Source organism: Hippoglossus stenolepis, chromosome 19 (genome assembly GCF_022539355.2).
Source record: "Hippoglossus stenolepis isolate QCI-W04-F060 chromosome 19, HSTE1.2, whole genome shotgun sequence".
NCBI lineage: Eukaryota > Metazoa > Chordata > Actinopteri > Pleuronectiformes > Pleuronectidae > Hippoglossus > Hippoglossus stenolepis.
Window position 1 is genome coordinate 4,069,899 of NC_061501.1, and position 23,112 is coordinate 4,093,010.

General features: G+C 42.4%; 1 protein-coding gene across 1 annotated transcript; it reads left to right on the forward strand.

Moving 5' to 3' along the window:
- The first annotated feature begins 613 nt into the window (after positions 1 to 613).
- LOC118098886 (mitochondrial poly(A) polymerase) lies at positions 614 to 13,317 on the forward strand. Its single transcript, XM_035143128.2, has 9 exons — positions 614 to 822; positions 2,135 to 2,301; positions 2,418 to 2,651; positions 2,827 to 3,051; positions 5,020 to 5,231; positions 6,645 to 6,871; positions 8,752 to 8,844; positions 8,961 to 9,034; positions 12,532 to 13,317. Exons 1-9 carry the CDS (start codon positions 672 to 674, stop codon positions 12,853 to 12,855), a joined length of 1,707 nt encoding a protein of 568 aa, XP_034999019.1. The 5' UTR covers positions 614 to 671; the 3' UTR covers positions 12,856 to 13,317.
- The last annotated feature ends 9,795 nt before the right edge of the window (positions 13,318 to 23,112 follow it).

Here is a 23,112-nt window from a genome sequence, read left to right on the forward strand (position 1 = left end):
CACCGAACACGGTGAGTCCATCCAATCAGTAATGAGTTGTTGTGATGGGTGATTTGTCGTTATGTTTTGGGATTTTTCGTCTTTTACATGTGTTGTGTGGATTTCCTGTAGAGTTTTTTTTTATTTGTAATTGTCTTTTGGGATTTTTCGTCTTTTACATGTGTTGTGTGGATTTCCTCTAGAGATTTTTTTATTTGTAATTGTCTTTTGGGATTTTTCGTCTTTTACATGTGTTGTGTGGATTTCCTGTAGAGTTTTTTTTATTTGTAATTGTCTTTTGTGATTTGTCATTGCGTATTGTAATTTGAGCATTGTTGTGTGATTGGTCTTTTGTGTTCTGTAATTTGTCGTTGTGTTTTTGTAATTTGATCATTGTTTTGTAATTGGATTTTTGTGTTTTGGGATTTGTTGTTGTGACTTGTACATCAGTACAACGGTACATATAAGACACGTTGAACATAAACAGACATATGCTGAGTCAAAAGAGGTTTTTAAAATGAAGTTAACCTTCCACGTGTATGTATTAATCATTCATTAGTGTGAATGCTGAATCTGCCTTCACAATATTCTTGTTCTAATTATTTCAGTGTAGAGTTCGATCCAAAGTGGCACCTCTAAGCTGCCGTAGTCCGAACCTCGCGCATGCGCCTTGGAGCGTCTCCCTTCCAGTAATGGCGTCCTCCTATGCGGTGTGCAGGTTACATATGAGGGGACGGGGCAGCCTCGGGAAGTGTCTACAGAGACTCGACACGTTTCTCCACAGAAGTATCGGATCTGATGTTGTGGCTGCGCAGGCGGAGGCGGCTCGAAGGGACGGAAGTGGTCAGTACACGAAGCTGTTCTCCTCGGGGATAGTCCTCGTATGCACACGCCTCCTGCGAAGTGACTTTCATTCCAAACCTCGTCCAGAAATCTCTAATCTCTGAGTTACAGTGTCTGTCTTTCACTATGTGCAACTTGGTTGATAGCCAATGAAAAACGTAAGGAATCTTTAAGGTCTCAGTAGAACTTCGGTGTTGTGTTTTTCCACCAGGGAGTCTCAGTCCTGTTAAATCTTCTCCAGAGTTTCTGTCAATGAAGATTTGACTTTATCAGAGGCTGTTATGTGGATGACACATGCCGATTAGAAGCGTTGCTTGTAAAAGTTCATAAGACTGAACGATGTCACACATGGAACTCTTGTGTGTGTGTGTGAAGTCTGACCTGCATTAGACTGATGACGGTGCCACACGCTGTTATACTGTCGGTTTTCCTAAGAAGTTTTGTGCTGGATTCAGGGGCTGATGAAAATCATACATGTCGAAAGTATGGCAAAGCCTTGTTGCTGTTTATTAGTCAACAGCAGCATGTACTAACCACACAGGGAGGAGAACAAGTATAGTAGCTCCATTCCATGTTAAATCATCACACCTTTGTTTTCACTGCCACAGATATTAAAGAAATGCCATGTTGATTGGGTTACATGACAAATCGATGGAACTGAAATATTAGGGGTCTCGGATCCTAATTAAGGGAAATATGAGCTGACCAAGTCACCGATTTTTTTCTCATACCGTTGTAAAGCTCTTCTTGCTCCATATTCATCTAAACAGCATGCTATCCCCTATATAAATAATAACTGCATTATTAATGATTATAACAGAACCATTTCTTTGTGACCCATAATAAGCGAGATATGGCAAGTTAGAGTCAAAAAGTCGTTTATTTGTGTAGCCCATATTCACAACATCACAATTTGCCTCATAGGGCTTACATCCTCAAACCTTATGCCTCGACAAGAGTGAAAGGGAAAAAATAGGGTGTAAAAAAGAGAAAGCAACAGACAACAAAATAACAATATTTAGAACAATCATGAGAAATGACAAAAGAAAATGTCTGACAGTGATGCACACTGATAGGATCCGATACACATCAGAGTTTGGTTCCAAAGGTATAATTTGAAATACTTCATCTATTGGATGCTGTGAGCCACTGGTTTTACAGCAAGAAACGCATGTCAGATCTGCTTTATTTATTAACCAGTCAACGCTAAGTGATGATTTGACAGTGAATGACCCAGTAAATAAAAGTCTCCCTCAAAGACAGAAGTGAAGTTATTCATGTAGGTGTTGAATATTTTGCTCCTTGTCATTAGATGTGAAATATGGATCCAAGTCGCTCTATGTCGTCCAGGCAGAGAGACAAGAACAAGCAGAGAGATCTGTTCTCATCAGCTGCCACTCCAGAACCAATGAGAAGAAGTTTCTCAAGGATTTATCCAAACATGGCGACATCAAGAAACACTTCTTCTATGAAAGCTACGTAAGTGACCAACCAAACACACCTGAGTCTTTTCTCACATTAATGATCCGCACACAAAACCTTTTACAGCTATACTGGGATTCTTTTTATTCACTACCATTGCTGTTATTCTCCAGGGCGTTTATGCTGTGGTGGAGTTTTCCAGCCAGGAAAGTGTTGCCTCATTACTTGAAGGTGCCAACATCCCCACTGTCAGCCATGAATCCATGGTGCCTTTTAAATCCAGACTATTGTCACTGAGGAACTTCAACTCTGTGGACTCATCAAACCAGCAGGCAGGACAACAGAGGCAACCACAAACCACCCCTCCCATCAATGAGCTCATGCAGAGACTGTCCAGAGAGGAGAGTGTAAGTGCAGTACCATACCCAGACTGACACTTAAGATTAAAGGACTAGTCCAGCAACTTGGATTTAATTAAGTGTATGTGTGAAATCCATTTAAATAGATCCATTAATCTGTAAAACACAAGATAATACCTCAAAGATGGTGTGAACCCTGGGCTTTCTGCTTATTTCCCCTCAGATAGACCATCAGATAACCCACCTGACAGAATCCTACCAACTAACAGAGGAGAACATCAGGCTGCGTTTCCTCGTCTGCTCTCTGCTCAAAGACATCGCTGCCGCTTATTTCCCAGAATGCACCATCAAACCATTTGGCTCGTCGGTGAACGGCTTCGGTAAGCTGGGCTGTGACCTGGACATGTTTCTGGACCTGGATGGCATCAGTGGAAGGAACGTAAAGATGGTAATAATGGCATTTGGGGTGGTCTGTTAGTGTTGTGAGACTAAATTAGATTAATTTCTGAAAACTGACTCAGAGACGAAGGATTTGCTTCTACTGTTGAGTGGAATTGGTTAAATTTATTATTTTAGCAGAGTAAAATGATTTGAAAGTATAAAAAAAAGGAGCGTTTCCCACAGAATTAATTCAATGTATGGCAGTCATGGGGATGCATATGTGAGTGACACGTATACAGATGAAAGAGTGTAAGACAAGTTCTCACATGTAAGAGACAACTGCATTGTTTGCCACTTGCAGCTATGCACACAACTAACTGCAGCTGAAACCATGAGACTGTCTGCACGGAGGGTAACAACTTTATGGATGATAGCGCAAGCACGTGAGCCAGCCCATGGCAAATAGCCCTGCACACAGCTATCCAATGCAGCAAAACACCAAGTTAGAGATGTTTTATGTTATATGAAGAGCTGCAGAACAAATTGGAATATGGCTCTCCAACACAGTTTAGATAGTTATTGGGAAACACTGAGAAGATAGTTTATTCTCTTGATAACTTCTTGTGAAGAAGGAGTAGGTGCATGGTCACATTTTTGATATAAAAAGTTCAATTATAAAGCGCAATTCATATGGTAGAAGTTATTCAAAGTGCTTCACATTAAATTACAGTATGAATACCCTTACAAAATACAGGAATAAGTCAAGAATCTTGATAAAAAGAATTAAGTACAATACGGTTCGATGTGTGCTCGTAGGCTGTTCCACAGAATATATGCATTAAAAAAAAGAAGCTGTGTCTCCTGTATTTTAATAAGCACAGTGTTGAAAGGAGCTGCTGAGTATTTAAGGGCTCGTGCAGGAATATGTGGATTTTAAAGTTTGGTTAAATTGGCCGGGCCTGAGACATTTAAAGTTGCATAAACCAATAAACAGGCCTTAGATCAATTCTACAAGCAGCAGGGAGCCAGTGTAATGAGGCCAGAACCTGTGTGATGTCTGTTTTTTTCCTTCTCAGCAGAGTTCAGAATCAGTTGGAACCTAGTGATTGATGTAGTAGCAGATCCTGTTAAAGGGTATTGCAAAAACTGAGTCGACTTGTTGAATAATATACGATAATTTTTTTACATTATCGCCTGCAGCGTTTGTGAACAGTCAATACATATATAGGGTTGAATATATGTCGACATGTACTTCATATATTTGTATATAGGTTAAATAAATGGTTAACAGTATAATGTAGGTGTGAGCAGATAAAGATGGAAGCTGCTGTATAATACGTAATGAATGAACCACATATTAAATGTTTGTGTACTACTTATCAATGCTGCAGAGAGGAGTTGAAGTGAATAATTACCACAATAATACACTCAGTAGCCTGAAAAACACGCAGGTGATTGTCAGGGATTGTCATCATATTGCATCTGACTCTTTGTAGTTGAGTTCTATCATCTCATGTGGAGCAGAAACAGTTAATCATTTACTCAGTGTTCAGTGTCTCAGGCACTCGGAAAGACACTGAATCAACACATTGCTCCTGATGGTCAGGCCAGCGCCTTGAAAATAATAACCTACAATATCAATAGCAATAACAATAATATAATCATGATTAATATAGCACTTTTCTGAACAATGTTACAAAGAAAACCAGATAATGCAGTTGACTAAAAGGACATTGGCCACATAAGATATAAAGTGATACAAATGACGAAAACAAATAAAAACAGTATGCAAATCAGTAAAGTAAAGGCAAATCAAACATCCCGGAATCTTTCAAAAAGAGGAAGATTTTGAGATCAGATTTTTGAGATGTATTTCGGAGCTAGGATGTTTAATGCCTTGATAGCTTTAAACAATCTGCAACTCTTATTTTTTTAACTTATTTTTATTTGTGCATTGGTGTGAAACATAGTGTGCCAGGTAAAAAGAGGCGAGTGATCAAGCATCATTCAATATCTCCAAACTCTCTCTTTGTAGCCAAAATCCGGTCTATCCCTGGAGTATCAGATGAAGAGGGCCAGCTCGGAGCGCGCTGTCACCCAGAGCATCCTCTCCGTCATCGGGGAGTGTGTGGACCAGTTTGGGCCGGGATGTGTCGGGGTGCAGAAGATTCTCAACGCCAGGTGCCCCCTGGTCCGTTTCGCCCACCAGCCCTCTGGCTTTCAGTGCGACCTTACAGCCAACAACAGGTATTCCCCCTGAACACACAAATTAAGCCTGAATCGCCTAATCACCACATCGACACAGAATGAAAGGTTTGTTTACGTGGCTCTGGTGTTGCAAGGTTTTAGTAACCAACAGATCAGTTTCATGCAGCGGAACAGTCATGAGTCGAAATGTCAATTAGAGTTGGTCATAGGTCTCCTGCTTCACAGACGATACTTTTACTTTGTCCTGAATGTTGTTTTTGTTGTTTTTGTTTGTTGCTAAAGCCCCAAACACAAACCAAACTCTGCCATGGCTGCATGCTCGCTACAGAGAAACTGAACAGGAAGGCCGACACGGGTGCTTGTTTGCGTTTCACTTCTGCAACACGGGCACACCTGCCAACGTACAGAAAACCACTGCAGTTTCTCTGAAGCGCAGCACTTTCCTGTCTGTGGTGTGTGTGTGTGTCAGAGAGAGGAAGGAAACTACCAGCAGCTGTGACGGGGTCAGTGACTGACAAACTGAACGCTGCTCTCTAGTGGTGGTTTTGCTGTGACTTTAGTTTCACTGACCCTTGATATTTTGATATTCTGCGTCTCAAAGTTTCTCTGTTGCAACACAGATGTGCATTTTATCTTTGAACTCTCTCATTCTGTCAGTTCAGACTGTGCTGATATTATTAAAATCTATTGAAAGCTTTAATCACAGGTCTGTCCGAGTGTTTAATAACACTAAGTGTTAACAACAGGCCTTCAATTGATAAACATTTTACTGGCCCTTCTTTAAATTAGATATTTTCATATTTATTTCCTCAAACTGTGGAATTTTCTACGTATTGTGATCAGACAGGCAAAATTCTTCATGTCGTTTAAATCTCCTCTGATAACCTTTTTATCTGAAGGTTTTTATGAATGTTTTCATGTTGTAACTTTTATTCTCCTGTATTAAGAAGTGATTACCTTTCTCTTGTTTCTGTTCTTTTAATTCCCATTTTTTGTTGATGTTAAGCACTTCATAATTTTAAGAAAAGTACTAGTACTAAAGTTTATCATTATTGTTATTATTGTTTTAATATTTTAAGAGAGGTTGCGTGGCAGCATGTCCAACAGTTAGTATATGTTAGTGCTTTCCACAAGCTCTGGCTGTCGAATAAATAGATGTCTACTCATTAAAGTCCAGTTGGTTACTTGGTTAATTAAGTGCCCTGTAATGCCAATTATTTGTTTGAGTTATATAATTGGTCATATTTTAACAACAATGAATTCTCAGTCCAATCGTTCATCCCAAATGCAGAACATAAAAATAAATAATGTTTTTACATTCTTGCTGCAGAGTGAAGTTTACCATTTATTAAGGCCTGCACCTGTTTGTTTCGTCCAAACACTCATATTACCATTAAAACATGCAGCACAGTAGTTGACAGCAGGAGCAGTAATCGTATGTGTTCTCCACAGGGTGGCGATGAAAAGCACAGAGCTGCTCTACCTATACGGAGAGCTGGACCCGCGGGTGCGCTGCCTCGTGTTCACCATCCGCTGCTGGGCCCGAACTCATGGCCTCACCAGCAGCATCCCCGGCGCCTGGATCACCAACTTCTCCCTCACCGTCATGGTGGTGTTCTTCCTGCAGAGGAGGAACCCTCCAATCCTCCCCACACTGGACCAACTCAGAGAGCTTGCAGGTATTGCCCAGCACGACCTGTCACTCAGGAGATATCTTGTTGTTCAGGCACTGAAGTGATTCGCCCTGGGAGACATTTGTTCTTGAACTAAATTAATGCTGTTCTGCATCTTTAAAAGATGCACAGTGGAGGTCCGTTGCCACAAGGTTCCAGACACCACACAGCGTGCACCAACGTGTTGGACTCCTCCATCATCAGTAAACTAAACTAGAAGGGCACTCAGTAGAGAGCATACCGCCGCCAAGGCCCAACAGTCAACAATGAAACTAGATTTAAATGCACTAGATGCTGATTTTCATGTGAATCTGCAGCACATTGCACACACTCAATAAACACACTCACTAAAATATCTGTCCACTAAAAATGTCTTTTTTTTTTCATCAAGATCCATGAATTAAAAACTTAATTAAACACACCCATTGGCTTGCAGTGAATCCTCCAGAGGATCTCCTGCTGTGTTCTCTCATGGGCTCCTTCCGTTATTACTAGCGGGCTGGCAGGAGCAACTCTGGAGAGATTCTGGAGCCTCTCACTCAGACAGTTGCGTTCTCACATACAGCCGCTCCGCAGTGTATCATCTGTCTGAAAGCAGCTAAGGAGAACAAGAAAGGAAGTTCTCAGTATTTTTTGCGTGACCCCTAAAAATGAAGCTGTCACAACTCTACCAGTTGTGGGAGGTTTAACCCGAAAAGTGAGATGTTTCCCGGTTTTTAAATGTAAAGTAATATGCAATAATTTACAAAAAGAAAGATTAAAACCTAGTATGGAAAGAATTAAAGAAATTGATGCAGCAGAATATTTTTTCTCAGCTTTCCTATCCTGTCAAGCATCTCAGGAATCCTCAGCTCCCTCTTTCTGCTCTTGGTGGGTTGGGAACCAGAGTACGTCTGGTTTGAGATACAGGCTGATTCTACAGGACTCGATGCTTCTTTGACCTCTCAATGACAAAATACAACAGCAGCATGTCAATTACAGGTGTGACTATGCAGCACAAAGTAAGAAACATGTCCTTCATCTGTAGCCGCAGAGCGACTGCAGTAACCTTATTTACTTCTGCCTGCAATCCCGGTTTAGTTTTTTTATTATTTTGACCCCGTTAGTGATTAAAGGGCCTGTATTAGCATTAGCATGTGTACATCTGTAATGAACAGGGAGTCCTGCGTCCTGTGATGATTTAACAACCAACACACACAGTGCGTCTGCGAGTCCACTGCAGCTCCTCCATCACTCTCTCCTCCTCTCCGTCACCTTGGCCGCCTGATAATTGCCTTCCAAAAGCAATCTACCCTCCACCTCCTCCCACCGCTACCTCCCCCTCCACCCCCCATCACCTCCCCCTCCTCGGCTCCCCGTTTAGCGCAGACTCTATCACAGAGAGTGCTTACTGTACAATAAAAGACCCATCACTCTGGGAAGGTGGATGACCCCGCCTCCTCCGGACACACACACTGTAAGCGCACAGGCAGCTATTTAGTGGTGTAGTGCACACACACACACACACACACACACACACACACACACACACACACACACACACACACACACACACACACACACACACACACACACACACACACACACACACCGGCCTTATTGTGGTGAAGGAGATCGGTAACAAGGGCACGGCTGGTGACGTAAAGCAGCCAAACAGTACATGATCCATGTTCTCTGCTTTTGTTGATATACACACATCTACATGCACCTGTTCTCTCTCTCTCTCTCTCTCTCTCTCTCTCTCTCTCTCTCTCTCTCTCTCTCTCTCTCTCCCGTCCTCTGTGTCTATGTGTCCGCCCCACTCCCCCATCCCTCAGTGTCTTGTTTATGGCCATAGGCGTGTAAAGGCAGCCATTTAACTCGTGTGCCCGCTCTCTCCCCACAAGGTCCCGCAGACAAGAGCGTGATTGAAGGTAACGACTGCACGTTTGTCAGCAACTTCAGCAAGATCCCGCTCCACAGCAACACGGCAACACTAGGTGAGCAGGGGAGCGTGGAACCAGGGCTGTGGGACCACAACTCACTTTAATGGATAACAACATTTCTGTCCAAAGCCCCTCGTGCTAACATGACTTCTCACTTTTTTTGGTTTCAGAGCAGCTCCTTTGTGAGTTCTTTGACTTCTACGCCACCTTTCCATTCAGCAAGATGTCCATAAATATCAGAAAGGTAGATATTTTTCAATTTTATATAGTCAAATGTAACCACAGAGAATAGCCAATGATGACAATTAATGCTGTCATTCGATTGTTAAACTAATATTAAAGGTAAATTGAAAAAAGCACTTTGCAGAAAAGCTAATTTTTATGTTAAATCGGATTAAAAGTCTAATGTTAGTTTCTCTTAAGTAAATGCACAAGACACTTTTATGCAGCTGTCACTAAGGAAATCTTGCTTGATCAGATCTAATCTCTTTGAAGCAGTTCCAACACGACTCAGGTTTAAATTGAATAATCCGATTAGATTAAGATCAGATATATCGATCAATGTAAATAGGCTGCAGGTGCCCAAGGTTAAACTGACACAGAGAAAAACAATTAAACAAAGCTAGGTTTAAGTTTTGTAACAGTACTGTACTAAATTCGTCACTTATTTACAATCTGTTTTGCACCATAACGTGTTAAATACAGGAAACACTGTGAGCTCATGCTGCAGGAAGAAAAAGGAAAAACATATTGTGCAACTACAACAATAACCCGACCAACACCCCCTGCCCATACTTTCCATCTTTTCATTCCAACTTCACTAATGAGTAAAACCTTCACCAAGACAATTTACATAGAGAATGTGAGGAAAAAGGAATTAAACAAGATAAACGAGACAACTTAAAATCATGTCACTTACTGTTTGTGCACCATCTGAGCAGGGTTTCCACAGGGTCTTAAATGTTTTCTTTTAAGTCTAAATTTTTATATTCACAATTTTAGGCCTTAAAAAGTCTTAATGGGTTAAAATATCACATAGTAGGTCTTACAAATGTTTAGGTATCCCTTAATTATGTTAACATTCATTTAACACTATACTGTCTGGCGTTGAAATAAGTTGTATTTTTTTTTTCTCAAGAAATGGTACCATGAATAGTTTGTGCTAATATCTGTATGCTTGAGAAACTACAACAGAGACGTACTCTGTTGTAGTTTCTCAAGCATACAGATATTAGCCTTGTGTAATAAAACTACAAACAAAACCAACATGGAACTGAGAAAAGATCATCTTCAAACACCCTGGTTAGAATTTATCTCGGTTCACTCAACTCGGCTGTGGGAAAAACTATGGATCCGTACCGCACTGTCTCAGTTTGAGAGATAACGTGGCGTTTCCGGGGTTATTTTCTACGAGGCTACTTCACTTATCTTATGAGGAAGTGTAAGTTATTGTATGATTCTGATCATTCCCTCTATTAAATTGAACTTGTTAATACCTACAAAAAACTACACCAACTGCCAATGTGCACAGAGGAGAGAAACTGTCAAAGAGAAGGAGTCAAACTAGAGCTAATTTGTTATATAAAGAACATTTTAATTGTGAGACCAGTGGCAAAATAAATACATCACTGATGAGGACTGAAAACAGCCTTTTTCCTTCATACAATAAAACCTCACTGTTTCCTCTCACATACCAGCAGCCTGATGCAAGAATAGTGTCTCTTTCTTTAAACATTAAGTCACATCTGCATAAAGACATCAGAGATGATAACTTGTGTCTGACTGACCAAAAGCCGTCACTTTAACAACTTGTTATGTTGCATGTGCCATGTTTGGAAATATCTGCTTTCCAATAGGACACCGGCTGCTGTTCATCCTCACAATTTAAACTAGATGGATACATTTACTGGGCTCATATATTAAGCTGTTTATATTATCTCATTGCAAATGTGTTTGTATTGCATTATACTGTGGTAATTATGTTGAAAGTGCTTTTTGGACCCACCCCACTGTATTTCGAGCCAGAAGTAAAAAGAACTGTCAGTGCAGAAATACAGTAGTAATGGTGTAATTGAGATAATTTAGAATCAGTGTCACCAGAGTTTTATAGTCAACTGCTGACACTGAGGTTATTTTTATGTTCCACTCACTAAATTACCTTTTCACAATTCTTTCAACTGAAAAAGTAGAAGAGATTTGTTTGAGAATCTTTTTGTATATTTGTTAGAAACAAAATACAGGGTCATCCTTGATATCTGTATGAGCCACCTCATCAATCCCTTATCAGCCAGCTTCTGCTCATAAAATAGTCCGTCCTACACTTGTGCCATTTTTCTACTTGTATGTTTAATACATTTCATTTTATATTCTAACCACTGCATCACTGAAAACCAACAGCTTAAATTAAAAGACACTCGTAGAGAACTTCAGCACTAAACGAAAGCCTGTTCATCCCTTTTTCAACTTTCCCTCCCAGTGTCAGAGCCGAGCTTTGACAGGGAAATCTGCTGGTAATGAAGGCTTGTGTTCGGGTGGGTTGTGTCTTCCCCCACAGTCGGATGACAGCTGGCCCGGGGCCCATGAGATAAGATCCCAATTAGAAGCTCCATCATGCTTAGTGTAAACAAATGCATACGTGTTTGTTCTATTTAAACCCATATTTATTCGGATGTTGCCTGTCTGCGTCTGTGTAATGCTTCTTTTAGGCAGCGAGAGAGCATCCAAGGTTCAGCTATGAGTTTTCCAAACAAAATGCTGAGACAAGGTCAAAGTAAATGGGCCAGAAATCTGTTTCCAAGTCTTGTTGCATCTCAAAGTTATATCAGGGGGTGTATTCAGGCCCAATTTCTCTTCTACAGCCATATGGGAGAGTTAATTAACCTATGTTTTGAAATTTGTATCATTGAATAATATGCTTCTTATCACCTATTCCTTTTCCCTGAAGTAATTTACTTGATAAATTGGGTTTTTGTGCTTTGGATGCAGTATATGAGTTGCGGGGACATTGCCAGTGCCTGTGCTTTAATGAATTGATGTCGGTGGGAAAGGGAGACCCTGCAGCCTAATATATGAGACTAATATCAAGTTTGACACAGCAGAGGAAGCGTTCAGGTAGACAGTGGCCGTGACCAATGCCTATAGGCTTTCACCAGCGGAGCAACAGCCATAAATCTGCTTTACGGTGCCACAATTCTCCGGTTCGCTCCACTCCCGTGACTGATGGCTTTATGTTGCCATCCTCTGTCCCTCCTGACCCCACCCCCAACTCTGTGGCTCTATCTCTTCGGCTCCATTACTGTCAGGCTCTAGGCAGGGATATGGCACGATGCAAAGTGCCATGGAAGGTTCTTGACTTTTCTCTGACCCACATATTGATGGTTCATTTGACGGCGGCAACTGCTCAACACAAGCATGGACCATATCTGCTTCAGCCGCATGTTCGGTGTGTAAAGCAGGTTTTCATATCAGCCAAGCTCATTCTTGCCATATTCGTTGCCCCTCTCAAGTTCTTCTCCTTTTTCATGACTCTAGTCAAAACTTCTTCCAGAACCATGTCCGTAGCGCTCCCTCTGCCAACCTTAGAGGAGAGGATGCCCCAGATACAGCAGGGAAGAGTTCAAACCATGACCAACTAGATAGATGGACCGTAACATACAGTATACAGGCCTGCGCTCATGGCTGCTGCTGCTGCTCACAAATGTGCTTCAATCTGCCAACATTGTCCCTCTTCTCACTCTCCAGGGTAAAGAGCAGAACAAGCCAGAGGTGACGCCGCTGCACATCCAGAACCCGTTCGAAACCTCCCTGAACGTCAGCAAGAACGTCAACGCCTCCCAGCTCGACCGCTTCGTGGCTTTGTGTCAGGAGAGCACCTGGCTGCTCCAGCAGAGGGAGAACAACACACCCAGACGTCACACTGAGGGCAACACTACCGGACCTTGGGGACTGGTTCAACTCCTCATGCCCTTACAGGTCGCAGGGGTCAAAAGTCGCAAGGGAAAGAGACGAGAGGCGGCCAGTGAGAGGATTAAGAGCTTGTTAGAATCCTTAAAGAATAAAAATTAGCAATAGATGAGCTACGACTCGATGAGAATCTCAGAAACAAGCTCCATCTTCTCATCGTTTCTTCATCCAGTGCCCCCGTTTTCCTCTGATGTCAGCAGGAGCATCCTCTGCAGTGCTTCCATGTGCTGGACTGTAGTTCCCAACATGAACACTGGAGGGTGTTGCTGAGGCTGGTATAATGTGTGGGACCTCGAATAAGGGAGTGGTTACTGTATTCTACTTTGGACTTAACCTACTCTGTTGTAATCAAAGACAATACTGAGGAAAGTGATGCAAGTACGACCTGATGCTAATGCAGGAGACTGTAGATTCACATGCTATTTTCAATGAAAGTGTGTGTAACAGACGCTGATTTTCAACATCACCTGTTTACACTTGACATCACTGTGTGTTCTGTGTTCTGTTTTGTTGATGTTAATATATATAGAAGTAAATAATGAGACTTTTATGGCAAACTGAAAACACTGTTTGGTTATTACGGGGCCTCAAAACTGACAAAAAAACATTTAAAGTATGATAAATGAATCAAAAAAACAAAAACTAAACTCAAACCATCAGTTAAATTATTTACAAACATTAAATTAGTTAAATAGTAAGATCAGAAACATGAAGGAACATTGACTTGTGTTTTTCTGTCATGACAGTTTCTCTGTCGTCTTTCAGGCAGTTTGCTGAAAAATGCTGGTACTCAACATATTTAGCTTCCAGGGTTTTCATGTAAGTTTGCTGGCCTCAGTCATCTCATAAAAATGAAGGATTACAGCCGAGTTCCGACCAAAACAAGAGGAAAAGAAAGAGTTGAGTAAAATGAGCTGCTGACAGATAAATAGAGGAATTAAATGAAGTGAATGGCGGTGAATGAAAACAAGATTCCAGCTTTAGACTTGTTTTCACACTCAATTACAATAATTGAGTCACTAATTATCCATTTAATTATTTAACAATTATTGGTGTTGTGAATTCATCTATTGACTTGTATTTTTAACTAGTTATAGTTTAATTACATTGGGGTCTCTGTTTAGTCACTATTAAACAAATGATGATTAAAGAAGGAACAAAGAATGTTAAAAAACTTCTCAGATGTCACATCTGGATTTCAGTTTTTAGCAGCAAATGATCCAGACAGTGACAGAATGGTGCTCGTGTATGTTATATTTAAATCAGAGTAGACACCCCGTCGACCACGGTCGCCTCGTCCACTGGTCCCACTGTCGGCCAGCTTTGTGGTGAAGTCTGCCGAACGGATCGACCTCTCTGAAAACCCACTGGCTGATGCGTCATGTTAAATATGAGACACACTAATTTATCTTCTTCTAGACAGAGTGAAGCCCTTTAATTCAGTTTCTGGAGAAACAATGCTTGTGTTCACTAATCACATCCCTCAATGTGATGTGGTCCAGGCTGTAGTTAAAGGGATAGTTCACTGAAAAATGAAAATTCACTCTATCTACTCACCACTATGCCGATGGAGGGATGGGTGAAGGGTTTGAGTCCACAAAACACTTTACGAGTCTCGGGGGTAAACTGTGTTGCAGCCAAATCCAATACTCTCTCATCCAAGGGCACGTGCGTGCTGCGCGTTAGCTTCAATACTTCCGGTAGTGGACTTAGGCTTAAGACACGGTGTATATGTCCTTGTTTCGAGTCGAATTTGAATGTTGGGGCTTCCGGACTCTTGGATGACACCACACGAGCAGTATTGGGGCATGTTATGTTTTTTTCTGTTCTATTACATTTGTGACTCCAAAAATGATGAGTGAAATTTCATTTTTCTGTGAACTATCCCTTTAAGGTCATTCACATCCTCATTTTTTTTTTTTTTCAAAGTTATGCAATGGGAGCATATATATATGTGAGATGGAGGGAGAAGGAAAGACCTAAGGGTGCATGTGTTAAGAATGCTTCTGCAGGTTCATATCTCCTGAGTGTGTCTGAGTGTGTTTTTGGATGTGTGCTTCAGGCCCATGGGACAGTGTTCGAGGAGAAGGGAGTGTGCAGCCCACAGCTGTTTTCCAGCTTATTGCTATGGGAGGTCGGGGGAGGATGAGAGAATGGACTTTTAACTGCCTCCCCTCCGCGTCCGAACAACAGTCCGCCCTTTGCCACGGGGCCGCGGCGCGTATGGGAGGAAAGGAGTGAGAGCCCATCACCGCCTCACCCATACTCCCTCCCCCCCTCTGGCTTTGAACTTCACTCACTGTCCCTGCCTCCACATCTCTCGCTTGGGTTTCTCTTTCAAATCCATTGGCCCATGGGACTGCGCCTCTATCTCGGGCATCTCTTCCCCTCTCTCCCTCTCAGAGTGGCAGTGCTCTGTGAAGTTTGCAGAGTTTGTTTGTTTCTGTGAGTGACTCTCTGGCTGATGGTTCCTGCCCTGGTGCAGCGACAAAGCGGTTCTGAAATGTGGTGGTTAGAGAAGCTCTGGGTGGGGGGATCAGGGCCTCGTGGGGAATGTGATGAAAGGGGACTGCTGGGTGTCACAGGGTTCATTTGAAGGAACTCGATGTCAGCACTGTGCATCGTCTGATTTGTATTTGCCGGGGTTTCGAATGTGCTGCACCGTTTTTTAACTTTATAGGCGGTTTATGGGGCAATTACGAGGATAGATAGAAACCACGGCCACTTCCCAGAAGGTTGCCACAAGTCAGTGTCAAGGTTAATCAAATTTCTTTTTCCTGCTCATCCCAACCGCTGCAAAGTCAAGGTTTTATGCGATAGTCTTGCAGTTATAGAGCACTTAAAACTGCAAAGGGACCAGGGTTATGTTTGGGAAGCCTGCCCAGCAGTGACCTTCCTCCGGGGGGGGCTTGCAGGCGGCACACGGTGGGCTCTGATTTATTAGGAAAACTGCAGAAAAGTCCAAGATGAATTGGCCCGCTTGCAGGAAGTCCAGAGGTTCAGCGGTGCAATGGCCAGAGTTTATGTTGCTGCCCTTTTTCTTGGCTGCTAATGCACCTTCAGAGCCTGCAAAAATGTAAAATAGGTGGCCTCAGGGCTTGAATAACACGGGAGGGATTTCAGGAAAAATGGTGGGGGAAGGGGGGGGGGGAGTGGGAAAAACAAGACATATGAAGGATCTTGGCGTGTATCTGAGGCTGAAAGGTTAAAATCCTTGAGCGGCTTCATGCACGGTTGCTGTTTTCGCTCCTGGTGTTTGATGTGGAGGCGTTTATCAGCTGGAGCACTTTCACAAGTTAGTTAATCGAGCAGCACAATCGCCGCGCCACTCCTTCCACTTGCCTCCACCGGCTCCACAAAGACCTGCGAGCCGTGTGGAGAAAGTAATCTCCAAAGCACTTCCCCTCGCAGTTCCACGAATTGTCCCCGCAACATTGTAAGAAGTCATTACGCCCGTTTCCGTGGTTGAGGGACAAGCGTCCTTGCAGCCCCTTCGTGGACTCTAACTCCACTTGTTTCTCCCAGGCTTCCCAGTCATCAACAACAACACAGTCAGCCTCACACTTGATGTGGTGGGAGCCCGGGGAGGCCAGGGAGCGTTGGAATGCACTTGCTGCACACGGAGGCCCCTGAGGTTATCACTGTGTGTATCTGTGGCTGCAGCGTTTCTGCTGTGTATCTGGTGTGAAAAGGCTGGAAAATGCTGCTTTTGAAAGCTGCAATCAAGTGACCCCCCCCACCCCCACCCCCACCCACACACACACACACAATGGAAACATGAGGTAAATTTGTTGCCGGCCAACTCGGCAAAGAGCGCGATGTGTGTGCGGTGCATGGGAATGCCTGGGACTTACTGTACCCACCAACAGCACCATTGTTTCAGCGTGGGATGCACGGGTGGTTAATTGGTGCGTGGCACAGAAGATACTGGCGACTGACACATCGGAGTGTCCGCGGCCTCGTGGTTTGCGGAGTCTTTCTCTCGCTGGACAGTATTTGTGGCTGCATCCATTCAGCTCCGGCCAGATCAGGCCCCTGTTGAGACAGAGGCCGCATGCTGCGATGGAAGGTGAGCTGTCGCATGGGTACACACACACACCACATATACACAAGCACACTGTATCCCTGCCTGCATAACGTGGCTGCGTATCCATAGAAACACACCCCGCATGTGTGATGCCATGCCCCATATATACATGTGACACTTGAAGTCCCTGGAGCTCTAGGTGCGCCATTTATACCCCCACATGCCTTTAGATGTTTGTTTTCAAAGCTGCCATTGTGCCAGGAAGAGGATGAAACTGATGAGCAGTGTTTACAGGCATTGACAGTTCAGCTCTTGACTGAATGTAATCACGGTAACGCTTTATTGCACTGGTTTGTAATTTCATTATAATTTCCAAGGAAGAGTCCTGGAAAGATGTAATTTGTTACTCACTACAGGGAAAAGAGGAATATAATATAAAACGTCATATATAATTCATGTTGAACTGTGGGCTGGCCTGTGGACACATTTCTTATTTTTTCATTTTCAGCTGACCTGCTGTCGACTGATGAGAAAACCTGCTGTGGCAACATGAAAGGAACAAAAAAGTTTCTGTTGACACTTAAGATGAATATAATGAATATATTGAATAGTATAATTTCAGTACAGCAAAGTTTGAAATGTGAACCAAAATATAGTGATTCACTGACTTTGTACATATAAGATCCAGAGCAGATTTCTTTTTTTTATGAGTCCAGGTATTCAAAGATCACTTTTGTTGAGGACTATATAGAAAGTTTCAAATTACATTGTTCTTTCCAGGAAGCTCCACAAGAAATTACTGGAAACTATCTGGAAATTTTGGAGAAATTATATAACTGCAAAAAGTATTTATGAAAGTATTAGTTAATAGTATGAGGTAAATATCAAAAATGGTAAGATTTTTAATGGTTGTGATGTTAGAAGTCGAAATTTTATGAGAAAATTACTTTTTTTTCTCATCAAATTTACAAAAATTTAGGTCAGGACCTGACAAAATATAGTGAAACACAGCGATTCCCACAATGAGCAAACACTTGGTGACGATGGGGAGAAAAAACTCCTCTTTAACAGATTTTTCTCAAAATCAAAGCTACTTTTATGATATTTGGGTTTTTCCCCTGTAACCTTACTTCCCTGACGTTTGCAGAGGAAAGTAACTTGTGCAGAAGAATAAAAAATATCTCGTTTGGGCTTTGGGATCAGTATTGAGTTTTGAATTTTAATAATCTACTTATTTTAAATTTCTTTTTCTTTTTAATTTAAAATCTCTTAATTTGGTTTTATTTAATTATCTATAAAAATGGTATGGGACCTTCAAATGTACTATTGATTTAATCCTCGGCCATCTTAACGAATCAGCAGAGCTCAGGATATGGAGCCTCAGGCCAGTGGGCGGCCCCTAAAGGAGGCTATAGACAAGGCTATTCCAAGGATAGTGGGAGTGGAGAGGGGGTTGAGGATACAGGGCTGGGGCTGTGGAGATAATAATGTTGGTCCGGTGCTGGAGGGTTGATCGCTAACATCCCTCTGTCCCTCCTCATCCTCATGAGCCAGATTTCTCCTTCCTATTCTATAAGAGCTTAATCTACAGTCTGCACCATGGCCAGCGAGGGCCTTATCAGCTGTGTGAGAGCCGGCACGTCAGCTCCGGCCTTGGCTCCCGTCACTGGACACAACTGGCTGAGAAGATACACACTCGTATGAATACACATGCACAGTCATGAGGCGAGGTCAAGTTCACACTCGGCTCTGAAAGGACAAAGGCTTATTTTTTTATAAGTCATGAATCTAACACCATAGAATAAAAGCTTTGGGTTCATGAACAGTTTACAGCATCGGTTACATTATTTGGCGTACGACCCCTTGTGAGGTACAAATGACCCTGAGGACCACAAGGATTTGTTTCGTTGTGAAGGAGATATAATCTGCGCATATTCAGGTTCATAATTTCAATTTGGGTTTTTCCTTGAAAAGGTTTACGTACACTAATGTTGATAAAACAGTACTTTCCTCTTCCTAGTCATTGCTGCAGCTCTTCTTTTCAGCCTCTGTCTGAAACACTTGGCTTTAGCACCTGTCTCTTTAAGGCCCCCCTTGTAATAAAGTCTAGTCTGCTATGATTGGTCAGCTGGCCCACTCTGTTGTGATTGGTCAACATGTAGGAAACATCGGCCTCTGCTCACTCTTTACCTGGTTTTGTATGGGGGGACCAGCCACTAGGCGCTCATTACGAAAATGTTAGGCATCGTGATGTCACGATGTCGAGGTCTTTCAGGAGCTTCAGGAGCGTATGTGTTCTGTGGTGGAGACCAGCTCCCTTTACCGTGGACTCTGTCTTTATTAACTTTGCAGATCTTTTACATTCACGAACAAACACAATACACAAGAGAAAAGAAAAACACAAAAACATAATATGTCTCCATTAATATTTTTTGTAAACAAAAGAATAGAGAATAAAATGTCTTGGATTTTGAAATGCACAGTGTAACTGTTCACTTTGCTGAGCAACACGGCTTGAAGAAGTTTGCTGGTCAGTAGTTCGCTGTGGTCCAAAGATTGGACATTAATGTTTACAGATATTCTGTGTCGCAGCATAAAAAGAATGCATGTGCACGTGTTGGACTGTGGAGCATATCCCTCTAACATCTTTTCAGGCCAGTCTCTGTTTGGGTTGAGTTGGCTCCCATCCATTCAGACGTAATGGCATTCATTCCAGGAAATCATAAAGATACAGTTCAGAGGCTCTGTTTTTATAATCAGAAAGTCGGGTCTCCTCTTTTTTCTATTATTTTTCCAATCAAAGCCACAGTATTTCATTCCCCCCTTAGCGTAAAAGATTGTTTTCCTTTGGCGGTATTGCTCCTGCAGCGTCGACGGCAACCTTCACGTGTTTCACTTCTACGGAAAACATTTCCCCCGCTCCACTCCTCCACGCACAATTAATTTCAGATGCCATTTGTAGGTGGCTGGTGAATTCCTGAAATACTGGAGTGTGTTTTTTTTCCTCCGCCTCACTGTATTCCAGTAAGTACAAATTGGAGATCTGTGCATAAGAAAGAGCAGCGGAAATTAAATGAGACAGACGGAAAACAGACGGTGCCGGTGCCCTACAGAGAGGGACTTGTTCAAACTCACCATCCAGCTGCTGCTAGGAGCTGTTAGAGGAAGCACAACCATCTAAATGCCACACGCAATGTGATTAAAGCGCACAAATGACTTTGAAGCTACATTTGACATTACTTGTTTGTGTCCCCCCACCCACAGCCTCTGATGCACACTGGTCACATGTTCATGCTGCCCTTTACAGGCAGAGAGAAATGACTACAGAGAAACTGAAGATAAGGAAAAAGGGGGTTTGGGATTGCCACGGTGACTGTAAAATAATAGATGCCTTTTATAGACTCCTCATTTTAAACACAACATTAACGACTGAAACACACAGCTATTAGCAAACAAATTATGTTCATTCAGCTTTTCCATTTGCGTTTTGTTAATGGCCACCTTGGAATGGAAGTAATAAATGATTTTACAGTTGAATTGACCCAAATATGTGATATAAAAGTAACCAAACCAAAATAGTGTTTTCCACTAGATTCACAGAGCTACTGTTTAAGTGTTTCCAGCAGGATCCATTACTCATTCATCACTGAATTTAGCTGCTGCATTATTTAAATGTAGTAAAATATAAGTTTGGTTCATTCAAATATCTGAAGTGCTTCTAAAAGTGAAGTGCATTGTTTTAGCTTAACTTACACCTATGGGGTCATGCTATGTTCGCAATCCATATATGTTTCACATATGTATATGGAACATACAGAAGGTTGTGTGTTACATATGTGCTCTTTCAGGGTCGTATGTTCCCCTGCTCTATGCATGTGGGGGGAACTTGAAAGAGATGTTCCCAGCATATTCGCTAAATATGTCATGAACTCATCAAAAGGGGGTTTCTGGTACCCACCGCTGTCAGTTAGCTTTCAAAATAATAAGCCTACGCTTCAGAGACCTTATTTCCTCAGTGAAGCTTATTAGCGTTAGATTTGGTGTAAGGGCTCAGGGTTGTTGTTCCAATAATAAAAAGGGTAATGTGCTCATGAATTATTTAACATAAATGGGTTGAATTGGATCCATACACAATAGGTGGGTCAATGTTTGAAACGTGGGAACATAAATATGCTTCCCTAGAATGTAACCTAAGCAAACAAAAAGTTCAACAAGCTCACAGAACCTCTGATATGATCACATTGTCTTTCATGGTGTAGCAACTTGGTGGTTGAATGACTGGACATGCCGTACTGGACTGACGTACAGTTCTTGGTCAACCACATCAGTAATTAAAGATGGATGACGCATCTCCACTTCCTCCCAAAAAAAGGAAGCCAAAATAACCTTAATACGGATGCGACCATCTTTCACATTTGAAGTGAGTCAGTTTCTGCTGTCAATCATGACAGTTCACCTTATTAAAACCAAACACTGGAAAAATAAACACTTGAAGAAACGGTGTGATAAGAAGTACCCAACATGAAAGAAACTATATTTGAGAATGTGTACTTAGGAGGCAGGATTTATGACCACCAGACACTTGTCATCTATGTTTATTTACAGTCTATGGTCTACCACCAGTTTTGGTCGAGGCTAGCTGTGGCTATCTCCAACTAGCTTTGCTGGATTTGGCTCTAGCTTCACCTTTGCTGTTTCTAGCGGTTTTTGCTGCTGCAGCTGCACATTTCACTTGTGAACTTCCTTTAAAATATACAGTTACAGGTTAAGTCAGATTTCGGTCTTAATCAAATTTTGACTTAGTGCACTTTAGCTTGTGTAAGACAGAATGAATCATGGCTCTTTTCCCTGGAAGGAGATACTACATGGAGCAGGACGGAAACAAGCACTTAAGTTGGTGGGCTCGGCTCAGGACAATATGGATGTGAGGGAGGAAGCCACAAAGGCAGCTCTGTGTCTGAGCCTGAGCTGAGTGGCTCTGCTGGCAGACACACATAGATCACCATTGTGTTGGAGGATTGTCGAAGGGACCCAGTGTTCAGCTGCACCCCCACACTGTCACATGAACTCATCCAGATGTGTTGCGTTTGCAATATGGGGAGGGGAATCAGATTTTTATTCTAAGAAAAATACAAAAATAGGGCAATAGTACTCTCTCTGTATCATCAAAGCATACGTAAATATGTGTTTCAGTTGTCACAGGGAACAAGGCCTACATCTCCTATTTAACACTAAAATTGGGAGTGCAGATCTGATATCACCTCTTGCACTCTGACATGAATAATCTACACTGAGACGTTGGATAAATATAGCCCCTCAACCAACTGGTATCCATTCTAAGAATCAACATAAATTCCTAAAACGTCTGAAAATACATCCAGAGCCTGCCTCTGTGAGACATCACCTCTCCTCGCCTCAAACAGCTCCTGACGCCTGCCGTCGGCACGACACCACTGAGGTTAGCAGCAGGAACGAGAGAACGGGGAGCAGACGTAAGCTCAACCACAGGAGCATTATCCGGGTTTTTTTGCAGCACATTTCTATGTTTCGTCTCTGAGTTCCTCAAGATCAGGGAGAATCCCCCTGCAGCAACTCCCACCTTCCTCGTTGGCTCCAATTAAACTGCCCCTGGTTCCTCTTGCGTAATAAAACCCCTATTGACTTCCTGTGCAGGTTCATAGTGTGGTTAATGAAGCCGCTATCAGCTTATTAGAGGCAGTGGAATGTGGCGATGCCGACTGGATCAGAGACTCCCGGCTCATTACCGAGCATCTGTAGCGGCCACTGACATGAGAGACTGGCTGCCTGGAAAGGTGAAAGACCGACTGGACGGCCACACTGATTGACTTGCACTTTTTTTAATGTATCTGATTTAAATTGTTTAATTTGACTTCTCTGTCATTTCTATTCAGGAATGGCCCATAGCAATCGCCTGTGTGTTTCACATTCAGCAGCTTGTCTCTAACTTTGTTCGGTTTGGTGTTTGGTGCTCGGCAGGTTGTGTACAGAAGGGTTTTAGAGATTCTGTTGATGAAACCAGCCACTCACTGCGTCTGCAAATGACTCCGACGAGAGCGACAGAATGAACCCAACAAGTTGTGGGATCTGAAACCAAAACAATGAGCGGAAGGAGTCGCAGAAATTCTGCGTAGGTGGAGGGAAGGTGGTAATTCTCTGTGGGTTCGTCACTGTAAGAACTATCACATGACACATAGGCATTTACCCCTTAGAAATATTATTGATCATAACATCTGACAGCAAATATAGAGGATATCTCTGAAAGGCATATCCTTGATGATCATTGACAAACCCAGAAGCTTATTTAACAAAAG

What these genes read in the sequence shown, in the direction of transcription:
- LOC118098886 (XM_035143128.2), top strand. Translation starts at nt 672, where the DNA reads ATGGCGTCCTCCTATGCGGTGTGCAGGTTACATATGAGGGGACGGGGC. An exon ending in GACTGTCCAGAGAGGAGAGT is followed by an intron (nt 2,652 to 2,826) that starts GTAAGTGCAGTA and finishes ATTTCCCCTCAG; the next exon opens with ATAGACCATCAGATAACCCA. An exon ending in CCAACTCAGAGAGCTTGCAG is followed by an intron (nt 6,872 to 8,751) that starts GTATTGCCCAGC and finishes TCTCCCCACAAG; the next exon opens with GTCCCGCAGACAAGAGCGTG.